This window comes from Phycodurus eques, chromosome 4 (genome assembly GCF_024500275.1).
Source record: "Phycodurus eques isolate BA_2022a chromosome 4, UOR_Pequ_1.1, whole genome shotgun sequence".
NCBI lineage: Eukaryota > Metazoa > Chordata > Actinopteri > Syngnathiformes > Syngnathidae > Phycodurus > Phycodurus eques.
In genome coordinates this window covers 882,294-902,071 of record NC_084528.1, presented here as the reverse complement: position 1 = coordinate 902,071, position 19,778 = coordinate 882,294, and the positions used below count along the sequence as shown (strand labels likewise).

General features: G+C 43.1%; 1 protein-coding gene across 7 annotated transcripts in view; it reads right to left on the bottom strand.

Annotated features, from left to right (window-relative positions):
* Positions 1 to 19,778, bottom strand: part of ano10a (anoctamin 10a) — a 105,606-nt gene that overhangs the window by 25,319 nt on the left and 60,509 nt on the right. For all 7 annotated transcript variants that reach the window (XM_061673603.1, XM_061673600.1, XM_061673599.1 and 4 more), the window contains 5 exons: positions 9,020 to 9,075; positions 8,873 to 8,947; positions 5,298 to 5,453; positions 5,019 to 5,210; positions 3,462 to 3,590 (listed from right to left, as the gene is read on the bottom strand). In XM_061673603.1, the coding sequence (XP_061529587.1) occupies positions 3,462 to 3,590; positions 5,019 to 5,210; positions 5,298 to 5,453; positions 8,873 to 8,947; positions 9,020 to 9,075 (608 nt within the window). The remainder of the gene's footprint in view (positions 1 to 3,461; positions 3,591 to 5,018; positions 5,211 to 5,297; positions 5,454 to 8,872; positions 8,948 to 9,019; positions 9,076 to 19,778) is intronic.

The following is a 19,778-nucleotide window of genomic DNA, read 5'->3' as shown; positions in this document are numbered from 1 at the left end:
TCTGACTGGACTCACCAAAAAGAGCATTAAACAGCTGCAGCTCATTCAGAATGCTGCAGTTCGGTTCTGACCAGAACAAAGACGTCAGAGCATATTACTCCTCTTTTTTCTCATGCTTTTTAGAGCATTTTCCACTTTGAAATATTTCTGTACGCTGTTTTAATTGTACTTTTCCCCCCTCTTTGTTTTAAATGTTTATAAGCTGTTTTTTTTGGTTTTGTTTTAAAATGCTTCTAATCATGTAAAGCACATTGAGTTACCTTGTGTATGAAATGCGCTATAGAAATAAATTTGCTTTGCTTTATAAACCTGTTTACACGATTAATTTAACTTGTTTCAGGTAAGTATTTACTTAAAATAGAAAACCTGTGATTTTTTTTTAAATATGTAAGTGGAAAGCCAATCATACCACCATAAATTTGCCTCGATCAGGAACTCCTCGCAAGATTTCTGACAGAGGAGTGCAAAGAATAAATCAGAAGAGTTGTCCAAGAGCCAAGGACCACCTGTGGAGAGCTTCAAAAAGACCTGGACTTAGCAGGTACTGTTGTCACGAGGAAAACAGTGAGTAATGTACTCTGCCGCCATGGCCTGTATGCACGCTCACCACGCAAGACCCCATTGCTGAGAAAGAAAGAAAAAAAAAAAGTACGTCAAAGCTCGTTTAAAGTTTGCGGAACAACATTTGGAGAAGCCAGTTAAATACTAGGAGAATATAGTCTGGTCCCCCTTCCCATGGGCTCACCACCTGTGGGAGGGGCCATAGGGGTCGGGTGCAGTGCTAGCTGGCCGAAGGCAGGGACCTTGGCGGTCCGATCCCTGGCTACAGAAGCTGGCTCTTGGGGTCCACCATCCGGCGTGTCAGGAGAGGAAAGCAGTGCACCACCAACACTGTAGAGTGGGGATGGGGCGCTGCTGTCCTCGACTTGGGACTTTGTGAGTCGGTGGGGAGAATATTTCGAAGACCTCCTCAATCCACCGACACGCTTTCCAATGAGGAAGCTGAGTCTGGGTTCTCTGAGGCGGGCTCTCCTATCTCTGGGTTTGAGGTCACCGAGGTGTTTAAAAAGCTCCTCGGTGGCAAGGCCCCGGGGGTGGATGAGATTCGCCCGGAGTTCCTAAACGCTCTGGATGTTGTGGGGCAGTCTTGGTTGACACGCCTCTGCAACATCACGTGGACATTGGGGACAGTGCCTCTTAATTGGCAGACTGGGGTGGTGATCCCCCTTTTTAGGAAGGGGGACCGGAGGGTGTGTTCCAACTACAGGGGGCTCACACACCTCAGCCTGCCTGGTAAGGTGCTGGAGATGAGGGTCCGTCGGGAAGTCGAATCTCAGATTCAGGAGGAGCAGTGTGGTTTTCGTCCTGGCCGTGGAACAGAGGACCAGCTCTACACCCTCGGCAGGGTTCTCGAGGGTGCACGGGAGTTCGACGAATCAGTCTACATGTGATTTGTGGACTTGGAGAAGGCGTTCGACCGTGTCCCTTGGGGCGTCCTGTGGGGGGTGCTTCGGGAGTATGGAGTACCGAACCCCCTGTTCGGTCGCTGTACGACCAGTGTCAGAGTTTGGTCCGCATATCGGGCAGTAAGTCGTACTCGTTCCCGGTGAGGGTTGGACTCCGCCATGGCTGCCCTTTGTCACCGATTCTGTTCAGAACTTTTATGGACAGAATTTCAAGGCGCAGCCGATGCGTAGAGGGGGTCCGGTTTGGTGGCCTCAGTATTGCATCTCTGCTTTATGCAGATGATGTGGTTCTGTTGGCTTCATAAAGCTGTGATCTGACACTCTGACTGGATCAGTTCGCAGCCGAGTTTGAACCGGCTGGGATGAGAATCAGCACCTCCAAATCTGAGACCACGGTCCTCAGTCGGAAAAGGCTGGCGTGCCCTCTCCAGGTCGGGGATGAGATCCTGCCCCAAGTGGAGGAGTTCAAGTATCTTGGGGTCTTGTTCACGAGTGAGGGAAGAATGGAACGGGAGATCGACAGACGGATCGATGCAGTGTTTGTATCGGTCCGTTGTGGTAAAGAAGGAGCTAAGCCGAAAGGTCTTGTGATAATTTTGTTGTTTCATGATACCTGTGATACAGTCAAGGCCTCCAGTACCAGATCTAGAAAAGCAAACCCCACAGCATTCCGGATCATCCACCATGTTTTAATGTTGGAAGGGTGTTCTTTACCTTAAGGGCTTCATTGTAAACACACTGTTTGTGTGCATTGCAAAAAATATATTTTTGTTTCATGTCCATAAAATATTCCACATTAAGTACGTAAAAACTTCAGGGGTGCCAATAATGGTGAGCATGACTGTAGGTATGTCATTCTTTTTGTTTTGGAGCAGTGGTGTGTTTGCACCAAACATTCCTTTTGGAATTGTAGACAAAACGTTCAACCTTGTATTCACTGGACCATAACATTTTCCCAAGTGTATTCGGAAGATAAAATCTTCCTTTTCGTCGTAAGATGAGGTTTCTGTCATGCCGCCCTTCCCAAAAACCCAGACCTATGAAGACAACAGGCGATTGTTGTCCCACGTACTGGACAGCCACTATTTTCCAGAAATTCTTGCACAGCTACTTCAATGTTGTTGTTAATCTATTGGCAGCCTCGCTGACCAGTTTTCTTCTCATCTTTTCATCAATTTTGGAGGGATGTCACTGTTGTGATACATTTGAACAATGAGATCCCTGTTATGCTCTCGATTCTAGATGCTCTAGAGTCTAGAAGCTGACCGCACACCATGGCTTGTGCTCTAAGATCTAACGACAAAAACATCAGAAAAAGCCTACTAGAACATCTGAACTTTAGTTGGCTTTAATCTTTATGGTGGGAGGTGCTTGCTGATTCACATTTAACATGAATTTCAATGTGAGTGGTTAATTGTGAACACAGCCTGTTACAATTGGGTGTGCATACTTGTGCAACCACATGATCCCTGTTTATTTTTACTTACCTCAAAAATTTTCCTTTAAACTAAGTTGTACAGGTCATAGGTCACAAACGAATGGTGGAAAATGTTTTGAAAGGATTTACTGTATCTTGGTGTCATTTTCTAAGATCACAAAACCTGGTATTTGAACAGCATCATTGGGTGCAGTTCAGAATCTTTATCTAATAACTTGACAAAAACAACAAATAAATATTTTGGACAAAAACTCCAACAGCCACATATATTTACTGGACATAGTGCAACCAAGGGATACACTTTGAAATGAAGGGAATACATTTGGGAAAATAAAATTATTTCATGTCTTTGTTGGCCCTTACCACCACCCAATGCTAAAAAGACCATAGCATTGATGCCTTTATATTTTTTTGTCAAGTCAATTATTGCTGAGATTTTCTTTTTATATTGTGAAAATAGCATGAATCATACTCATTTCCGTCATGAAAAACACATGCATTTTTTGCACACACACACTATTAAAGCCACTCAGGTTCTTTCCTATATGATGTATTACCTCAATAGCCACTGTCCACAGCATGAGATGCATCTCTGAGTCGGGGAAGTAAGCTCGGACGTGGGGAGACATGCTAATAAGTGTGCAGTTGGTCACAATAGCAATGACACTCATAGCTTCAAAGGCAAGCTAAAGAAAGGGAAAGAGCAACAATCACAATTTGGTTATTACATTTGGAAAGATTTGTGTTTCGTGTTTAATTGTTGACATAATGTAATACGCTTCAGTACTTGCAAATATTTGCCTTGTGACAACAACCTAAGACATTTTACCATCTTAGCCATAGTATTTTATTTATTTTCTTTTACACCTTATGACATTTTTCCATCTTAGCCACAGTTTTTTTTTGTTGGTTTTTTTTTTGACACCTCATTAACACTTTCCCCTTTTAGCGATCAGCGCTTTCTCAGTCATTTGTAGTATGGTAAATTATTTGACAGCATTAACATATTTTAACTAATTTGATATACAACAGAAGTAATCAAGAACATTTTAAATTCCAATCCAATTCATGTTAAAAAAAAGAACAATAAGTTTAATTTTGTTAAACACACTCGGGATTAATACATTTACGTTAAACCAGGTGATTTAATCATCTATTAGTCTACGGATTATGCTCATTTAATGCATATAAAATATCAGTACATGCTAGGTTTAGGGCTGGGCGATAATTCTCCCCCCGCCCCCATCTAAACTGTTACTCTTAAATTCACATTTTCTCTCAAAAGTTAAACATGACACATGGGCCATACAGGTGTGTCAGACAAGTAAAAGCTGTAAATTTATAAGCATGTATAATCTGACCATGCATGTTTTCCAATTCCAAATACCAGGGAATTGTTAATAAAGGGTCCATTACTCGAATCATCCACTTGAATCCCTTGTTTTCAACAGCAGGTCACATAATAGGTTTGGCACGAAGCAACTCGCATTATTATTATTATTATTATATTCGTATTGTCTGTCAAAACATGGACAAAACAAAATTTGTTCAGCTAGGGTGGTGATTGGCCGGTAGGCTGAAGCCACCCGCAAAATGCCTTGTGGCGTCGCTGGCGTGTTTTTTTTTCTATCGAGAATTGGATGGATGGATTTTTTGGATTATTGATCATGTCTATCGCAATCTATATTGACTGAATTATCGGCCCAGCCCTAGCTTTGATGATATTGTGAATTTGTTACCAGTCATTACAAGCTACAAAAAGAAAAAAAATACAATTCTACATCTCAGAACTTTTTCATTCATGATTGTTAAAAGCGCTTCAATGTAAAACTTGAAAAAATAGAAGTGTTATTTTACTCACAAACATTTAATTTTGTAAAAATGATTACACACAAATGAAAGCCTAGTAAAGCTAAATATTAAAATTAAAAAAAATTAAAAATTCAAGAGTCTAATCAGCAATAATTCATCAATCATTCTAAAAATCAAAATTCAAGTCTAATCAACAACGTTCTGAAAATTGAGAAATGCATTTGGAAAAAAAAACCTGAACTAATTAACCAATGTACAAGATTTTATTTGATGGGATAACCAATATGGAAAAAGAAATTCACCTGCCAGATCCCTATGTTTGCAGCCGGGTCAGAAAAGGGTCGTTTAAACACATTGCACATTTTGAAAGCATCAGAGTAAATCTCCGTGATGTTGTTCAAAACGACAAAGACAGCAGCCAGAGGATAAACCGATGAGAACAAGCTGACATAACCAAACAGAAGGAACAACTCCAGGTAGTCATCAAATGTACCCTGTGAGAAAGTTGGGAGATATTGATAGTTACATCTGTATATTCTCTTTGATCTAAAATGAGTGGAAGCTGAAAAATAAATACTTACCAAGTAAGTGTTCATGTCAGTTTCCAGTCGCACCTGCTCATTCAAAGGGAGCTCCATCATCATCCTCTTATTGCGTCCCCTCTGAAGCCAGTAGGGCAGGAAAGCTTCCATGAACTGATTTATGATTTGACTCGTGATCAACAAGGTTGCCAAATTCTTAAAAGAGACAAGAGCACAAAGATCATGGAAGACGAGAAAAAACTGGTACCCCTCTATTAATGAAACAAAAACCCACAGTGCTCACAGAAATAACTTCAATCTGACAAACGTAAGAATAAATCAAAATGTAATGAAAACGAACCAATGCAAATCAGGCATTGCTTTTGAAATGTGGTTCAACAGAATTATTTCAAAGAAAAAAACCTCATGAAACAGGACTGAACAGAAAAGATGCTACCCTTAATATTTTGTTTCCCAAACTTTTGAGGCAATCACTGGAAACTAATTATTTTTGTAACTTTCAATGAGACTTCTGCATCTCAGCAGGTATTTTGGCTGACTCTTCATGAGCAAACTGCTCCAGTTGTCTCAGGTTTGACGGGTGCTTTCTCCAGAAAGCATGTTTCAGCCCCTTCCACAGGTGTTCAATAGGATTTGGATTAGGGCTCATAGAATTCTACTTCATAATAGTCCAATGTTTTGCTCTGAGCCATTCCTGGGTGTTTTCTCTCTAGAATACTTTGATAGTCTTGAGATTTCATTGTACCCTGCACAGACTCAAGACACCCTGTTCCTGATGTAACAAAGCAGCCCAAAATATAACAGAGCCTCCTTCATGTTTCTCAGTAGGGACAATGTTCTTGTCTTGGTGTTCTTCATTTTTGCATCATCTGTGAACATGAGCTGATGTGTCTTGCCAAAAAGTTCCAATTTTGTCATTCTCCCACAAGCTGTGTGGCTCGTCAACATCCAGTTTGGCAAATTCCAGTGTAACCTTTTTTGTGATTTATTTTCAACAGTGGTGCCCTCCTTGGTCGTCTTCCATGAAGTCCACTTTGGCTCAAACAACGAAGAATGGTGCAATCTGACACTGATGTACCTTGACCTTGGCGTTTATCTTTCATTTCTTGGGAGGTTGTTCTGGGCTCTTTTGTTACCATTCGTATTATCAGTCTCTTCAGTTTTGTCATCAATGTTCTCCTGCAGCCACGTCCGGGTAGTTTGGCTACTGTCCCATCGATATTAAATTTCTGAACAATATGTGCAACTGTAGTCACAGGAACATCTAGCTTCTTGGAGATGGTTGTATAGCCTTTACCTTTAACATGTCTATAATATTTTTTCATCTCCTGAGACAACTCTCTCCTTCACTTCCTCTGGTCCATATTTAGGGTGGTACACACCATGTCACCAAACAGTACAGTGATTACTTGCCACCTTTTAAATAGGGCAATTGACCGATTACAAGTTTGAAGACACTTGTAATGCTAATTAGAGGACACAGCTTGTTTGAACATGTCCCTATGGTCAAATTATTTTCACTTTTCTAGGGATACCATAATTTTTGTCCGGGGTTGTTTCATGAGGTTGTATTTTAAAAATAATTCTGTTGAACCACATTTCAAAAGCAATGTTTGATTTTCATTGGTAGGTTTTCATAAACTTTTATTTATTGTGATTTTTTTCAGATTCAAGTTATTTCTGTGCTTTTCCTTCATTAACAGAGAGGTAGCAACCATTTTGTGCACGTGCATAGTAAAAATATTTTGTATAAAAGGTTTTGTGACACAAACACAGGATATGAAAAGATTTCTTTTAGTTTGTGATGTGGGAAAAGTACCTTAATGTCTCTGGAAAGTATTAACCGTAATTCACTTTTTCTATCTTCTGTTATTGTGACTTATTTCCAAATGGATTAATTTTTATCTCCAAATGTTTACACACACCACCACATAATGGCAATGTAAAAAAGTCGTTCAGCGATTTTTACATACAAATACAGTGAAACATGGTGCATGGTACAGAACTCCACTTCACCTCGGACGCCAGCAAAGTGGAGGAGGGATACTGGCATGGGCTTGGTATTATTGAAGATGAGCTGGTTGGACCTTTTGAGGTTGAACATCAGCTCAAAATGAACTCCAAAACATTTAGTCTGTTTTTAGAAGACACTTTCTTCAGGTATTGGTACTGGAAGAAATCGGCATCTTTCAAAATTAAAATGATTTTTGTGCAGGACAAAGGTCCATCACATGCATTCAAGTGCTGCTCTGCATGGCTGACCAGTTAAGGCTTTAAAGACAAAAAACTGATGACATGGCCCCCTACCTCACCTGACCTGAACCCAGCTGACAACTTGTGGGCAGTTCTTAAACGGGAGATAAATAGTTCAGGAAAAGAGTACACCTCTCGGAACAATGTCTGGGAGGCTTTCGTTTCTGCTGCACAAAAACCTGATTGACTACAAATCAAGAAACTAATAGAATCCATGGATGGAAACTTCATTGGAGGCCAGCTGTGTTTGCAGCTGTGTCCAATGAAGGTGTAGAATCATCTCGAAGATGATCAAAAGAAATGGAGTGTCACAGCCAAGGGTCTGAATACTTACGGCTTTGTGATATTTCAGTTTTTCTTTTTTAATAAATCTGCAAAACAATTCAACAATTCCGTTTTTTTCTGTAAATATGGGGTGCTGTGTGTACATTAGTGAGGAAAAAAAATGATTTTACCAATGGACTGCAACATAAAGAGAGAAGAATTTAAGGGACTTAATACTTTCCGTACCCACTGTAAACAAACAACCATTCGGACTCACATTCACACCTACGGGCAATTTAGAGTCCCCAATCAACGTACTACGCATGTTTTTGGGATGTAGGAGGAAAATGGAGTAAAACCCACGCAGGCACGGGGAGAACATGCAAACTCCACACAGGCGTGGCTGGGATTTGAACCCCGGTCCCCAGAACTGTGAGGCAGACCAGTTTTCCACCGTGCCGCCCTGTTTCGGTTGGTATATGAAAAATAAACCATTTAGAAACCGAGCCTATCTCACTGCAACCTGCATGGTCTCTTAAGTGCGACCAGAACCCTGAAGACGTCTTGTTGTGGTTACTATATACTATATCAGAAATAGAGCACACTATACTAACTTTTTTTTTTTTTTTAAATCTACCCGCATTTCCTTGTTTAAAATGCATGACAAAAACAACACAGAGCCCTTTGGTAAATGTGTTGAGTGAATGGAAACCTCAGGGCTGAATCATGAACTGAATGAGGAAGCACTCACATGAGTCTGCAAAAAAAAAAAAAGAAAAATGAACGATTCAGTGAACAAATCTTTTTCAGCGAACTGATTCTAGTGATTCAGTACACTCAAAAGAACTGCCGAGCCCATCACTATGGAAGAGTGGAGGGGTGAATGGAAAATCACTGGGAGCACAGTTAAAACAATGGAGCCAAACTATCAATGTGACAGTCTTGTGCGTCGAATTTTGAGGGAAATTGTTTTCTCTTCCATTTTGGAATATGGCTGTTGCACAACAAAATGTGGAAAAAGTGAAACAATGCATACTATCCAGATGTACTGTACATTTGTGTGTGGAGGTCTCTGTGTTGAATAAAAATGGACCAACCTGTCTGAGCAGCACCAGGTCTTGCAGAACGAAGGCAATGTAAAACAGCGAGGCAAAACAGTTTAGGAAGTTGAACTAAGAAAACAGAAGAGTTCATTTAGAATTTTAAATGTACGTGACAATGTCATGAAGTTATTTTATACCTACAACTAATACTTTGAGGACCAAGTGATTCTGATATGAAGACTCAAGCCTGTGGTTTTCTAAAAACACAAAGAGACTTCAATAACTCAAACTGACAAACTGTATCACTTCATCCTGTTCCAATCACATTCCCTAATATCACATCAAGAGTACACTTCAGTGTTTAGACATGTCATATTTGAGATGTTATCAGCAAGATAAATGTGATATTAAAAACACTTTAGCTCAGGGCTGTCAAACTCAAATTCACAGTGGGCCAAAATTAAAACCGGGACAGCCACGGGTTAAACTCAATATTTATTGAAAAATTGATATCAATTGTGCAAGTTTTCCCTTCTCTCCAGACATGTAAGATTGAACCTTTTCACATGAAAACAAAACTATTTTGCAAAAACACACAGTCTGGAACAAGCCAACATGAATACTACAGACACATGAGAAAGATGTTTCTACTCAGGCTCACATTTAGAAATGCTTTGGCACACGAGGTCACAAACTTTGACCATGCACTTTTTGACAAACGCTTCCTCAAAGTGACGGGGTGGTTGTGCAATCACTGCTACCGCAATAAAACTAGCCTTTGCGGCAGCCTCACTTGTTGATATTGTCTTTGTTAACATAGTCTGCCGGTGAAACCAAATATCTGCTCTACCTTCTGGCGCTTCTGCTTCATGTCCAGGCCCTTGTACTTGTCATGGTGTTTCATTTCTCCGTCTTCTTATTTTATATTTTATTTCATTACAGCCACATTGGCTCCGCACTCAAACAGATCTGTCCTTTACTTTCGTGAACAGTATTCGCCTCCCATTTGTCTTGCTTCCATCTTTCGTTTGGCCACTTTTGGGAATGGGAGGTGTAAATTTGTCCGAGGAGACTGGAAGGGTGGCTTCTAATGACTACAACAAAAAAGGTGGGGGTGCTTGCTCGTCTCGACGGAAGTGCCGACACACTAGCAAAGCATTCTGGGATTTGTAGTGTCAGCAGTTCACGCGCTATATACTGGTAGGCCAAATATAAGTACACTGGTTAATGACACATCCTGATTCATTTAAAATCCATTGTGGAGGAGTCAAGTATCTCGGGGTCTTGTTCACGAGTGAGGGGAGAATGGACCGGGAGATGGACAGGCAGATTGGTGCAGCATTTGTAGTAATGCAGACTCAGTAGCGGTATGTCGTGGTGAAGTAGCTGAGCTAAAGGGAGAAGCTCTAAATTTACCGATCCATCTGCGTTCCTTCCCTCTCCTATGGTGATGAGCTGTGGGTCGTGACCGAAAGAACAAGATCACGCTATACAAGCGGCCGAAATGACTTTCCTCCGCAGGGTGTCCGGGCTCTCTCATAGAAACAGGGTGAGAAGCATGGTCATCTGGGAGGGGCTCAGAGTAGAGCTGCTGCTCCTCCGCATTGAGAGGAACCAGATGAAGAGGCCCGGACATCTTGTTTGGTTACCCCATGGATCCATCCCCTGGTGATGTGTTCAGAACATGTCCTGCCAGTAGGAGGCCCCAGGGACAAAACAGGACACACTGGAGAGACTACTTCTCTCGACTGCCCTGGGAGAGCCTCAGGATCCCTCCGGAAGAGCTGGACGAAGTGGCTGGGGAGAGGGTAGTCTGGCCTTCCCTGCTTAAGCTGGGATATGTAGAAGAATTGTGGTGTATAAAGGCAAAGTCATCAAGAAAACCCTTGTCCAAACACTTTTGGACCTCAGTGTGAAAAAACCCCAACAACAACTGGAAGCACAGCGCTTGAGTGGTCAGCATGGTTGTTTCACAGAAAGAAGCATTTGGGTTAGAACTGTCACGATCGCGTGTACAGAATTTTGAACCCCAAAGCAGAGCCAACACAGAAATGAGAGCAATTTCTTTATTCAACCAAGGGTACACGAACAAAGTAGCAAAAGGCTGACGGGAACTATAATATACAAAAACACACCAAAGAGCGCGATGGAAGCTATTCACCGATAAAACAAAGGAATAATCAAATAATTAAGGGTGCAGTTCCTGGATTACACAAGCCCAGAGAACTGGTCAGAAACAAGATAGCAAAGTCTCATCTACACAAGAAAAAGACCCAATACTAGGACTAAGGAAAACCGGAAATAGGAGGGGAAAAAAGTTTGAGACGAAACGTGGACGTAAAACCAACGTTCGAACAGGCAATGACTACTACGACCAACAATATTCCGGCAACAGCCTGACATCTCTCTGGCTGTTAAGAACTGTTGAGTGGTGGCATAAACTAAGGGAAAATATTAGTATAAATGATAGTATAAATTATGCCTTAATTAGTATAATTGATCGTACGAATGTCTAAAATTAAAGATTGGGTACAAGTCCATGAAAACATTTTTATGATAAACCAGATGTACCGAAAATGTCCACCGGATGCTGCCAAAGTGAAGATCTAACAGGTCATGACGTGTTTTAAACAGACATGCCGATACAGTCTTATACTCATTTGCTTGCTTAATGCATATTAGCAAACATATTTAACCTGTAACAGCTTATTACAAATATTTCTGGTAACTAAAAGTTAGGGACCCACAATTATCTGTGCCCACACAGGTATTTGTGAGAAAAGATGATGAAGTTGTAGGACCTTTCAGTGTACAAGTGGGAATTGACAAGAAAATGTTGCAAATTAAGTATTTTGTGTCATGTTGTATATTTAAGGATATTGAATTTTCTCGTTTTGGCCTGTTTTCATTTACCAACATAAGAGACTCTAAATGTTACCAACTTTTGCCCTGATGTTTTTGGATTGTTCTGGTTTTCATCTCAGAGAATTGGCCTGGAACATTGTATCTCATTTATGAGTGAGTAGATGTTTAATTTACAGTTAATTTCTGTGATTTTCATTAATTTTGATTAGTTGATGTTTCTGGCCGAGTCAAGTACTCATTGAGTATTTTTATTTTCATCATTATTTTCATGTTTTGAATTTTCACATTTTGGACTGATTTGGTTTTCATCTCAAAGAATCGGCCTGGAATATTTTCATTTATAGGTTTCATTTATAGGTCCTGTGAAATTCATTGTTTTTTTTATTATTTGATGTTTCTGGCCAAGTCAAATACTCATTTACTTTTTCATTATTATTTTCATGTTTTAAATTTTAATATTTTGGACTGTTTTCATTTACCAACAAAAGAGACTGAATGTTACTGTTGCCTTAAACTGCTGCTTTGGTTTTTATCTCAGAGAATCTATTTTATTTTAAGAGTAATGAGCACATTGTAATTAATGTTAGCAGAAATAACAACACTTTATCCACAGCTCATAAATATTTTACCCCTATTCTTGAAAGGTTGTTTCGGCTATAATTTAAACAACAAGGGGTCCTGACTGTCGAACCAAGACCGTCTAAATATCCTAGGTCATTCAAAGTGCAAGAAGTCAATAGGAAGGGAGCAGCTTCAAAGGAGCGTGGTTAGCGTTTCACCCAACGTCTACTAAGGTTACTCTGTGACGGTGACGCCAAACATAAGCGGGACCGACGCTTCATTGATTGCGGTGAGAACCGAGGCGAAACATTCCAGACACCGGCTTAAGCAAGCTCCCGTCGCCGTTTACGGTCCAATGTGTAATACGCAGGGACAACGGGGCGCTTTAACCCTTTAAACGGAGAGCTGGTCAGGACTCTCACAGTGCCTAAAGGTACATGGGAGCCTGGGCTAAGAGAGACTTGACACTGAACCTAACTCATTATGATGCCAGGCAGGTGTGTACTGGAGGCTCCGCTCATCCACCATGGACAGGGAATGGAAAAATATTGAGTGTCAGCAGGCCCATAGCGTGGAAAAATACAGTGTCAGCAACATAACACAGGCTCATGATAGTACCCCCACGTCAACGGACGCCCTCTGGCGGCTTCCTCGGTTTTGAAGGATGGAGAGAGTGGAAGTCCAGAACGAGGGACAGATCCAGGAGCGAGGGATCCAGGACCGCTCCTCAGGACTATAACACTCCCAGTTGACCAAGTTCTGCACCCCCCTGCTCCTCCTTCTGGAGTCCAAAATAGATCTCACCATCGACCACGCATGGAGGAGGAGGCACCGACGGAGGGCACAGTGGAATGGAGCTGCCAGATTTGAGCAGCGGCATGTGGAACACCGGGTGGCTCTTGAGAGATGGCAGCAGTAAGCGCTTGACAGCCGTAGGACTGACGACGAACACAACCTTGAACGGGTCAATGAACGCGGGACCCATCTTACGCGAAATCCCAGCCAGGTACATGTCTTGTGTCGAAATACACACCTCCTGCCCAGGACAGTAATCAGGGGAAGGGATCTGATGCCGGTCCGCAAGCCAACGATGGCGAGTACGGGACAGGGCAGCACGTGCATCCCGTCAGAGACGACGAGCTCGCCGAAGATGAAAGTGGACCGAGGGAATGGATGCCTCACTCACGTGCTAGGGAAACACAGGGGCTTGGTATCTGTACACAGTCTTAAATGGCGATATTCCAGTAGCCAAACTGATGAGTGAGTGAGAAGGAACATTGGTCAAATTGATTTCTTCTACCTCCTCAACTGAGGATAGGGCGGAAGACTTAGCGGACAAAAGTCAATGCGAATGGCAAAATGGACTCCAATTTGTAATCTGCGGTGTATTGCGGATTGTGTAATTTGAGCCAAGTCATGCCTAAAACTGCTGGCGCTGACTGAGACGGCATGACGAAAAAACTAATAGACTCACGATGATTACAGAGTACTTGGCAATGAAAGAGTCTTGGTCTTATGAGTCACAATCACCAGGAGACACCCATCAACATAATTTACACTCTTACGAACCTCAAGTTTGTTAACCGAACAATTAAGAAACTGTACCACCGAAATGTCCAGAAAATAGTCATCGGCTCAAGAGTCAACCAAAGCGGTGGCCTTGACACTAAGCCCACCAAAGGAAACGACCCCATTAAGTTTTAGTCTATTTTTTTGTGTGACGAGAGTTCTCTTTAGTGTGTCATCCTTCAAGGGATACTCACAGGATCCAGCAGAAGGACGGGAGGGATCGCAGGGCTGACGAGTCACTGTACAGCAATGTTGGGCATTAGCCTGATGTTTTCTAGAACTGCTCGAGTTCGGACAAGGCCTCTATAGACAGCCAGCAGCTTGATGTCCCAGGAGGCCACAGTCGCGGCACATGCGTAGCCACATCCGTCGGCTACGTTTTGTGGCTGAGAGACGACGTGCCTCCTAGCCTTCCTCAGCGGCAAATGTGGTCACAAATGCAGTGAGGAACCCGGAACCTGATGACCGACAGTACTGACTCTTGGTCTGTTGAACTCTGTGACAAGGGGTCAACAGCAGGTTGGTCACCTCCTTCAACCACACACTCCCTCTCACGCTCTCATAGCCGGCTGTCCAGCCAGACAGCAAGGTTGATGAGTTCCTTCAACCCAGAGGTCTCATTACACGCTGCCAACTCATCCTTCACTCAAAGGGCTGAAACCCTGTCGAAAAATGCTGCAGAGATCTCTTTCATCACAGCCACTCTCCAAAGGCAAAAATACAGAATGATATAGAAAAATCAGCAAAGGTTTGAACCCCTTGTGTGCAGTCCAAAATTCTACTTCCTGCCTCTTTACCCGTAACAACCCGTAGTCAAAAACTCTCCATATCGGCGAGGAAGGACAAAAAAAAAAAATTAACGCAACTCCAGTTTATTAGTTACCAATACTCACGGCCCAATCAGCAGCCTTGTCGATGGACAAGCTCATAATATCCACCACTTTATTTTTCTAAGGAGGAAGGAACTGCCGACAACCGCCAGGTTCCCCCCTGTAGCGGTTCAGATGCCAGATGTTGGGTTCCCGAGTGGTAGACGTGTTGAGTACCGGTGTCACGGAGGTGGTGGATGGCGTGGCAGACATGTCGAAAGTAACCCTTGTCATGGTCAATTGAGCACAAATCTGCTCGATCGAAAGATCCTAAGGAGCTAGTAAGAGAACTTATCGCCACTACAAACTCCTTTATTGGTTGCTCATTCTCTCCTACCAACTTCCCTTAATTGGTAATTTCATTTCCTTGCGTAATTGCTTAGCTTCTGCGGGGTCCATGCTGATGGCCGGAATATTCTCTCACTATCGCCTGTACAGAATTTTGAACGCCAAAGTAGAGCAAACACAAAAATAAGAGGAAATAAACAATTTAGTTATTCAACCAAGGGTGCACGAACAACGTGAGCAAGGACAATACAATAATGAAAACTAAGCAGCAAATGGCTGATGTGAATTACAATAAACAAAAACACACCAGAGCTGGATCGGAGGAGCAAGATGAAGATAGTTGCCGATAAAACAAAGGAGTAACAAAACAATTAAGGGTGCAGTTCCTGGCTTACACAAGTCCAGAGAACTGGGCAGAAACGAGATAGCAAAGTCTAATCTAGACAAGAAACGATACTGTAATACTAGGACTAAGAAAAACCCAAAATAGTTACGAGGGGAAACAAGTGCGAGACGAAACCCGGACATAAAACACACGATCGAACAGATAATGACTAGGAGCAACAATATTCCGACAACTAGCTCCCATCTCTCTGGCACTTAACAACCTAACTAATCATGATGCCAGGCAGGTCTGCGGCAGAGGCTCTGCCCATTCACCATGGCCAGGGAATGGAAAGATACTGAGTGTCAGCAGGCCCATAGCCTGGAAGAAAACAGAGTGTCAGCAACAGAACACAGGATCATGACAAGAACATCAGCTCTGGCTGATCTGTGTGCCAATTGCATGATCTCCCTATGCTTCTCTGGGTATCCCAACCCACAGTGCACAAAACATACAGGATACAGTGAAACCTTGAAGGTCAAACTAAATCTGTTCAGGTCGACCTCATCTGTTCGTTCACGACCCGAGTGAGGAGAAGCGGCTCAGAAAATGGATGGATATTGAACACGCCAACTGGTATTTAATTGTTTGCAATGACAGCTTCAAGACACCTCCTGCATGGAGAAAATAGTCGCATGCATTGCTCTGGGGTTATTTTGGCCCATTCCTCCACACAATCAGTCTTCAAATCTTGAAGGTTCCGTGGGCTTCTTTTATGGACCTTGAGTTTCAGTTCTTTCCAGATTTTCAATTGGATTCAAGTCAAGTGATGAGCTGGGCCGTTCTAGCTGCTTTATTGTTTTTCTTTGAAACCAATTGAGAGTTTTCTTGGCAGTATGTTTTGGATCATTATCCTGCTGAAATGTCCACCCTTGTTTCATTTTCATCATCCTCATAGATGGCAGCAGATTTTTGTCAAGAATGTCTCGGTACATTTGCCCATTCATCCTTCAATAATGTGAGGTTTACCAGTGCCGTTTGCTAAAAAGCAGCCCCACACACCATGATGTTTCCACCTCCGAACTTCACTATTGGTATGGTGTTTTTAGGGTGATGTGCAGTGCCATTTCTCCTCCAAACGTGGTGTGCATTATGGCATCCAAAAAGTTCAATCATCCAACCAAACTATATTCTCCCAGTATTTAACTGGCTTGTCCAAATGTTGTTCTTCAAACTTTAAACAGGTCTGACATGCTTTTTTTTTTTCCAGCAATGGGGTCATGCATACAGGCCATGACGGCAGAGTACATAACTCACTGTTTTCCTTGTGCCAACAGTAATTCAACAGTAATTTTGGGTCTTTTTGAACCTCTCTACAGTCCACGCGATGTTGCAGAGGCGTGTCAACCAGGACAGCCACACAACATCCAGGGCCTTTAAGAATTCCAGGCGAATCTCATCCACCCCCGGGGCCTTGTCACCGAGGAGGTTTTTAACCACCTCGGTGACCTCAACCCCAAAGAGAGGAGAGCCTGCCTCAGAGATCCCAGACTCTGCTTCGTCATGGGGAGACGTGTCGGTGGAGTTGAGGAGGTCTTCGAAGTATTCTCCCCACCGACTCACAACGTCCCGAGTCGAGGTCAACAGCGCCCCATCCCCACTATACACAGTGTTGGTGGTGCACTGCTTTCCCCTCCTGATACGCTGAATGCTGGACCAGAATTTTTTCGAAGCCCTCCGAAAGTCTTTTTCCATGGCCTCACCGAACTCCTCCCATGCCCGGGTTTTTGCTTCAGCGACCACCAAAGCTGTATTCCGCTTGGCCAGCCGGTACCCATCACCTGCCTCAGGAGTCCCACAGGCCAAAAAGGCCGATAGTTTTCCTTCTTCAGCTTGACGGCATCCCTCACCGTTGGTGGGATTGCCGCCACGACAGGCACGACAACCTTATGGCCACAGCTCCGGTCAGCCGCCTCGGCAAAAGAGGCGCGCAACATGGTCCACTCGGACTCAATGTCCCCCAAGACATGGGTGAAGTTCTGCCGGAAGTGGCAGTTGAAACTCCTTCTGACAGGGGATTCTGCCAGACGTTCCAAGCAGACCCTCACAATACGTTTGGGCCTGCCAGGTCGGACCGGCATCTTCCTAGGGTGTCCTGGTGCCAAGTGCACGTGTGGACACCCTTATGCTTGAACATGGTGTTCGTTATGGACAATCGGTGATGAGCACAGAAGTCCAATAACAGAACACCGGTTGGGTTCTGATCGGGACGGCCGTTCCTCCCAATCACGCCATTCCAGGTCTCACTGTCATTGCCCACGTGACCATTGAAGTCCCCCAGCAGAACGATGGAGTCCACAGTGGGAGCGCTCTCTCACACCCCTTCCAAGGACTCCAAAAAAGGTGGGTACTCTGAACAGCTGTTTGGTGCATAGGCACAAACAACAGTCAGGACCCGTCCCCCCCACCCAAAGGCGGAGGGAGGCTACCCTCTCGTCCACCGGGGTGAACCCCAACGTACAGGCGCCGAGTCGGGGGGCAATAAGTATACCCACACCTACTTGGTGCCTCTCACCATGGGCAACTCCAGAGTGGAAGAGAGTCCAACCCATCTTGAGCGGACTGGTACCAGAGCCCAAACTTGTGTGTGGAGGCGAGTTCGACTGGATCTATTCAGAACTTCTTGACCTCACACACCAGCTCGGGCTCCTTCCCTGCCAGAGAGGTGACATTCCACGTCCCTAGAGTCAGCTTCTGTAGCCGGGGATCAGATTGCCAATGTACCTGCCTTCGCCCACCGCCCAGCTCGCACTGCACCCGACCCCTATGGCCCCTCCCACAGGTGGTGAGCCAATGGGAAGTAGTTACAGTATGTTAGTAATTACAGTAAATACTGGTACCAAAACAAACAGAAAATGTACATTGTGTACAACCCCAATTCCAATGAAGTTGGGACGTTGCATTAAACAAATAAGAACAGAATACAATGATTTGCAAATCATGTTCGACCTATATTTAGTTGAATACACTATAAAGACAAGATATTTAATTTTCAAACTGATAAACTTTATTGTTTTTAGCAAATAATCATTAACTTTGAATTTTATGGCCGCAACACGTTCCCAAAAAGCTGGGACAGGGTCATGTTTACCACTGTGTTACATCACCTTTTCTTTTAAAAACATTCAATAAACGTTTGGGAACTGAGGACACTAATTGTTGAAGCTTTGTAGGTGGAATTCTTTCCCATTCTTGCTTGATGTACAGCTTCAGCTGTTCAACAGTCCGGGTTCTGCGTTGTCGTATTTTATACTTCATCATGCACCACACATTTTCAATGGGATGCCAGTCTACTACCCGCACTCTTTTACTACGAAGCCACACTGTTGTAACACGTGCAGAATGTGTTATTGTCTTGCTGAAATAAACAGGGGCGTCCATGAAAAAGACGCTGCTTGGATGGCAGCATATGTTTCTCCAAAAGCTGTATGTACTTTTAATGATGCCTTTACAGATGTGTAAGTTACCCATGCCATTGGCACTAACACAGGCCCATACCATCACAGATGCTGGCTTTTGAACTTTGCATCCATAACAGTTCGGATGTTTCTTTTCCTCTTTGGCCCGGAGGACACGACGTCCACAATTTCCAAAAACAATTTGAAATGTGGACTCGTCGGACCACAGAACACACTCGTGCCCAGAGAAGCCGGCGGCGTTGATAAATGGCTTTTGCTTTGCATAGTAGTTTCAAGTTGCACTTACGGATGTTGCGCCGAACTATATTTACTGACATTGGTTTTCTGAAGTGCGGTCATATCCTTTACACATTGATGTCGGTTTTTGATGCAGTGCCGCCTGAGGGATCAAAGGTCACGGGCATTCAATGTTGGTTTTCGGCCTTGCCGCTTACATGCAGTGATTTCTGCAGTTTCTCTGAACCTTTTGATGATATCATGGACCGTAGATGATGAAATCCATAAATTCCTCGCAATTGTATGTTGAGGAACATTATCCTTAAACTGTTCGCCTATTTTCTCACGCACTTGTTCACAAAGAGGTGAACCTCGCCCATTCTTTGCTTGTGAATGGATGAGCAATTCAGGGAAGCTCCCTTTATACCCAATCAGTGCACCCACCTGTTCCCAATTAGCCTGATCACCTGTGGGATGTTCCAAACAGGTGTTTGATGAGCATTCCTCAAATCTTTTTTCCCACCTGTCCCATCTTTTTTTGGACGTGTTGCAGACATAAAATTCTAAATTAATGATTATTTGCTAAAAATGATCACGTTTATCATTTTGAACATTAAATATCTTGTCTTTGTAGTGTATTCGATTAAATATAGGTTGAACATGATTTGCAAATCATTGTATCCTGTTTTTATTCTTGTTTAACACAACGTACCAACTTCATTGGAATTGGGGTTGTAATATAAAACAAAGCTATTACTGTTCCATTTGGCAAGATCTTTGTACCTCTG